Source organism: Bison bison, unplaced genomic scaffold (assembly GCF_000754665.1).
Source record: "Bison bison bison isolate TAMUID 2011002044 unplaced genomic scaffold, Bison_UMD1.0 scf7180017864456, whole genome shotgun sequence".
Classification (NCBI taxonomy): Eukaryota; Metazoa; Chordata; class Mammalia; order Artiodactyla; family Bovidae; genus Bison; species Bison bison.
In genome coordinates, this window is record NW_011495018.1 from 17,881,327 (window position 1) to 17,887,326 (window position 6,000).

The 6,000-nt window shown below is 47.0% G+C and overlaps 1 protein-coding gene across 1 annotated transcript in view; it reads right to left on the reverse strand.

Annotated features, from left to right (window-relative positions):
• TCF7L2 (transcription factor 7-like 2 (T-cell specific, HMG-box)) overlaps positions 1–6,000 on the reverse strand; it is a 186,906-nt gene that overhangs the window by 68,266 nt on the left and 112,640 nt on the right. Inside the window, exon 4 of the mRNA XM_010859318.1 lies at positions 4,628–4,771. Coding sequence (XP_010857620.1) covers positions 4,628–4,771 — 144 coding nt within the window. The remainder of the gene's footprint in view (positions 1–4,627; positions 4,772–6,000) is intronic.

Consider the following 6,000-nt stretch of genomic DNA (forward strand, 5'->3'; position numbering starts at 1 on the left):
AGAGGCTGGATGCAGGGCCAGAGAACGCCCCACCCTCCAAGGGATGGGGTCCTTAAAGGATGTTCACGCACACTGCCTGGGCTTCCTACTCTGTGTATCAGCCTCCCGGGGTGGAGAAAAGTATAAGAAGTGATCAGTGTGCATGCCTTCGGTCCAAGGAATGGTCAACAAGGGACACAAGGCCCAGAACAATCCCTTCCCTCTCTGGACCTGTGTCCCTGGTGGGGAGCCCTGTGCAAGCAGTGGTCAAGCTGTGTCAATCCTTCGGGGCTCTGACACGGGGCAGGGGAAACCACACCACATTCACCATGCATTGGGAGTGTGGCTTCTCTGAGGTGTCAGGAATTCCAGTTAGGCACCACGATGCCCACTTACACTCATGGAGCTGAACTTCAGCAAAGGAAATCCACGCACCCATTTAACCTAGAACTCAACAAAGAAGATCTGCAGAAAGAAAAACGAGAAATGACAAAATAACATGGGTGGTCCCACCAGTCATCCCACCGGGAGAATGACTCTGGGGAGGGGAGCGAATCTGCTGGACTGCCTGCACAGAATGCTCCAGGGCTGTGTGTGCTAAGCCACAGGTCATATACATCATGGGGGCATGAGGGAATGGCCACAGTCATTCTGTCTTTGTTATTTTCAGCTTGCACTCTTTCCCGCATGAGATGCAATCGGACTGTAATAGTGGAACTTTAGAAACAGTGGGTTTGCACGGGGCAATGACTAAACACATTGAGAGATATCCAGTTCCAGGACGGACACCACTGGACGTTTTACCAAGAGTCTTCGCGGGATACACAGGAAAGGGTTTCTATTACAAGAAATGTCAGACGGACGGAGAAGAATTACATATATAATACAAGCCTGCCTCTCATTTTTTAAACACATCCTTTAAAAGACTGAAACCATGTCCAAATACTAATTTTGTCTTTCAGGAACATTTTTACTGTTTTCTCTCATTCTGCTTCTTTATGTAATCAGCGGGGGGAGGATGAACTAAACATTTTAGCTGAACAGAATACTTGATAATCCAAAATTGTAATGCAGAGATTAATACTTCCCCCTTCTAATGTACTTTGTTGTGTAAATCCAGATTTTCCATACGTTAACATATTGAAAAACATAGAACTAAGGAAATGAAGCAATATCTATATTTGTTTCAATGACTAATGAGCAAAAATAAAACTCTGGCCATGATGCCATGCTTTTTAGAAATCAGACATATAATAAGCCACAGATTCATAGGATGTGGTCTAATAAACCTAAGAAAAGTTTCATTTCCTCTCACCAAAATGGTTAACTCCCTGTCTATGTGACTAGCTTTGCAAAGTTAGCAAAAGTCTTTTTTCCCCCTTAAATGTCTAAGCTGAGAAGTTAATAAGCAAGTACCAGCAATAATGTGTCCTCTTCTGAACTCACACACACACAACACACACACACACACACACCCCCCTAAAAATGAAATAAAATTAGGCTCAAATCCAGCAAAAAGGTAGGTCAGTAGACCAAAACATCAGAAAGGACAGAGGGTATCACCCTGCTAACCCCCAGCCCACTGATCAGGAAAAGTTCAAAAAAGCCCTTCAAGAGGAAGGAAGCACAGAATAAGGGAAGGATTCGAACAAAGACCTCTTTAAGTTTGTTTGCAAGCATTTCCGTGAAAATGGTATTGACTAAGCAATTACAGGAAAAAAAAAACACTTTCTTTCTTATCTGAATGCATTTATGCCATGGGTCACACCCTATTATTGTCACTATTAAACATGGTAATAGCCTCAATGTAATGACTTTGTGTGGTGAGCTTGAAAGTGGCCATGAATAGCTAACTAGAAAGAAGTGACTCATGCCTGCCCAGGTGGATATTGACTTTCTTACTCATATTTACTCAACTGGTCTACCAACCTTAATTCCCTTGAGGAGAGAGCTAAAAGGATCAAGCTGACTCGCAGGGGAGAGAGAGAAGGGCCAATGGATAGGTTAGAAAGGATCCCAGATGTGGTACCTATAAAACAAAGACTGGACTTTAGATATCCTGAATCAGAAGTCTCCTCCCAGCTCCTGAGACAGCTGCGTGTTGAGCAGGACCTAACCCAGTCTCCTTTAGCGAGTGGAAGGTGACTGGTGGGGAAGGCTCCAAACCATGGACCGCTGCCATGGTCTTTCATTAATAGCAGTTTTACAGCTCTGCCCCTTTGCTGTGTAATCTTAAGCAAGTTACTTAACCTCTATGTGATACATCTGCGAAATGACAAAACCACAGCACCTTCCTCTTAGGGTTGTTGTCAGGTTTTCAAGAGTTAAAATACACAAATCCCCGAGAGAAGTGCCTGGACCGTAGGAAGTGCTGTGTTAAAAAGTCTCTTTGATCAGGATTTCAAGGGATCCTGGGAGGTACCCAGCGAAGGAAGGCTGGGGCAGGGATTCCGCCATCATCCCTTTTTAACAGACACGGGGATTGCATCACAGATGGATGAAGCACCTTGCCAGCAGAGGTGAGAGAATGCTGGACTCAAATCTGGTTCTGCCTCCTCTGATTGTGCGCAGTTTCCGCGATGCTCCCCGGAAACACCTGGAGCACCCCAGAGCTGTGTGTGGAAACCACGCGGCAGGACTGAACTGCCCCACCAAAGGCCAGCCCACCACACAGACTCACTGCCAGGGTGCGGCTCCCCCGGATCCTGCCAGACGCTCGTGCCAGACCCAGCACACAGGTTCCTCTGGCCAAGTTCCCGCTCCACATGCCTCAAGTCAACTGAGGCTCACAACAGCTCATGTCAGGCACCCCTGTGCTGAGGAGGGGACTGAAGCACAGAGCAGGTAGGTAACTCGCTTGAGGTCACAGAGCCCAAGTGGTGTCTCTGCGTCTGGTCTGTTCACAACTTAGGGACTTAGTCCCCCATCTGGGAAGCCGAGGTAACTGGCTCTTCCCCAAGAGATGCTTCCCTGTCCTGAGGGCAAAGCTGAGAAACTGGCGCCAGCAAGCTGAGAAACAGGCGTCGGCGCCTGTGGATCTCGAGTTATAAGGAAGAAACCCAGTGTTTCTGTTTCGTTTTCACAACTCAGAATGGGTGCCTGGTTCTCCTTTATCTATCATGTAACTCTGACCAAAGATTAATGAGTTACCGCTTGCCAGGCCCTGGTGGAGGAATAACTATGTTCAGTATGGCCTTATCATCCACAGTCAGGATGAACAGAGGCGCTTATTAAAAGCCAAACCAAGGAGGGGCTGCTGAGAAAAAGCTCTTCCTTGCGGGCCAGGGCTGCCACACACAAGTCAGCCTCCCTGGTCCACCTGACGCAGGCCAGTTAAAGACCCGGGCCGTATACATACACGGGCCCCAGCGGTTCCAAGCGCAGGGCTCATCAGAAGAAGCGGGGTAGGGTCTGGTTCAAAAGACCCTAGACACATCTTCAGTTTTAGCCACATCTGGTCAGAGGGGACTAATTAGACAGGAAGAGCCCCAAAAGACACCGTGTAACTAACCAGAATGAAGACACAACATAGTGTATGAGAATAACCGAGCAAGGAGCCATTCCATGTTTTACAAATGTTTTGCAAACCATTTTTAAACTTCAGACACATGAATGACAAGAAAGAAATGCATCCAAATATTAAGAGATCACAACTAGGTAAAAAAGGAATGTGTTGGCATTTTCTCCTGCATTTGGATGAAACATTTGGATGTTTCTCTACGTGTGTCTCGTTTTCTTACAGGGCTATTTACTACTTTTTAAATTAGGACAAGCTTTTCAGGATGATTTCACCCGCATTTTCTCTCTCCAAAGGCAAGACGCACCGACAAATGTAACGTATTACTCTAGGCCTCTGCTGTTTTCTGTCCCTGCGGCCCTAACACGCTACAGCGCAATCAGCACATAGTAGGTATACAATCAATGTTTATCAGAGACAGAGGCTCTACTAAATGGCTCTTAAATATTCCCTTTCCTTTTCAAAAAGGAAAAAAGTCAAAAGCTAGCATGAGTTACTAAATCATGCACTGTTTAAGTTTAAAGAGTTAACTTTACAGTTTTTATCTGCGTTGACTTTTGCTCTTCTGAGGATGAAAACATGTTCTAGATGTTCTTTATTCTTTGGGACTACGGATTTGAAGAGTAACAAGGTCATCCCGTTAAACTTGACTGTGGAGGCACCACTGCAGAAAGGGTGAGCAGAGCCCAGCACCCGGAATGTGAAAAGAAAATCTATAAGTTCTAAAGAATGAAGAACAAAGGCCAAGTTCTGGTGATATCTTCTCTTCCACTGGAAGCTCTGAAGAGTCCAAGAAATCGTTTCCACAGTCAAGTTTAACGGGATGACCTTGTTCATCATTCTTATGGAAGCCATGCATGATGCTAGACCATGTGGCTTCAACTGGGAGCCCAACACCTTGGGTTCGCGGGAGTGTCTCCCTTCCCCTCGTCCTTGTAAACTGGCACTGTTACGGCTATGATAAACCTATCCGTGGTCAGGACACCCCGGCATCATGGCACCCAATGTAACGGTGATGTGACAGGACTCAGGGACCACGGAGGATGCCCTAGGGAGAAGGAAACCATGTGCATGGGTGGCTTCCGTCCAGAGCCCGCTCATCTCATACCGTCATTCTGCTCCGAGACCTACCTCCAAACACCAGGGCTCCCCAACCTTTTGTAAGGAGTGGCTCCTTTTCATGTCCCTGAAGACTTGAGTGCTGACAGTGAAGTCTGAGGGGGGGTAGAAGTGCTGACAGTCATGTCCCTGAGTGCAGCAAGGGAGGGGGCACTGCTGCCAGGAAGAAAGGGGAACAGAGTGAGGCTCGGGAGGGAGGTGTGCGCAGTCAGCAAGGCATTCACGGCCCCCAGTTTGACGTCCTGCGCTAACCCCACTTCTCTACAAACTCCAGGAGGCGGAGGACCGGGGTTCCCCGCTCGAACCCGGAACTCTCCCGTGTCCTTGCCGGCCAGCTTGGGGACCCTGCCAGAGACATCTTCAACACAGCCTCCTCCAGGCAGCCTTTCTGGGGCATCCCTTCCCACTCTCCCAACCCTGCCCATCACTCCTTCTTCTGAGAAGCCTGCTGGCTAGCATTTTCCCTCTCTCTCAACTTACCTTACCGAATCATCCATTAATTTAAACCATGTAATATTGCTGCTATTGGGTTGGCCCAAAAGTTCATCTGGGTTCTAAAGAAAACTCCAAATGAACATTTGGGCCGAGCCAGTATTTCTACCCTACAAAAAAGCAGTTGCACAGGGTTCCATGCCAGTGCTATTTGGGGAGCTGTCTCAATACAATTCCCTCTGCTAGGCTGCAACCTTTCTGAGAGCTGCAACTATACCAGCGTCTCTGGACCCCTTCAAGGATCTGGTAGCACCAGCCCTGAGTGCTCAGGAAGTCAGTGCTCTACTGCATTTCAACTCAGCCAGAGGCCTGTGATGAGCGCTGCTTCTCTGTTTAGGGTTCTAGACAGGAACGTTTGTGTCATTCCACTATTCCTCATGACTACCCTGTGAGGTGGGTCCTGTTGTGCCCATTTTACAGAGGAAGAAACTGACTCAGAGACGTTAAGGAGCATGCCCAAGGTCACACAGCTAGTAGACGGTGGGGGAAGGGGGACCGGAACCAGGTCTCACTCAACTCATACTGTTGTTACGTAAATACATCTTCCTCTCCAGATGTTGACTATTGCTCTAAAAACAGGGTAAAGAATTGATCGGTGTTAAGAGTGACCTGGGGTTCAAGAACAGCTATTTCACAACAAGGAAATATCATTCTAATTTTTGTTAAAAAAAAAAAAAAAAAGACCTATGACTTTTGTGTTCATGATAAAGAATTATGTCTTCTCTACCCTAGTTGTTAAAAAGTTCTATCACTTCATGGGAAATAGACGGGGAAACAATGGAAACAGTGTCAGACTTTATTTTTCTGGGCTCCAAAATCACTGCAGATGGTGACTGCAGCCATGAAATTAAAAGACGCTTACTCCTTAGAAGGAAAGTTATGACCAACCCTGT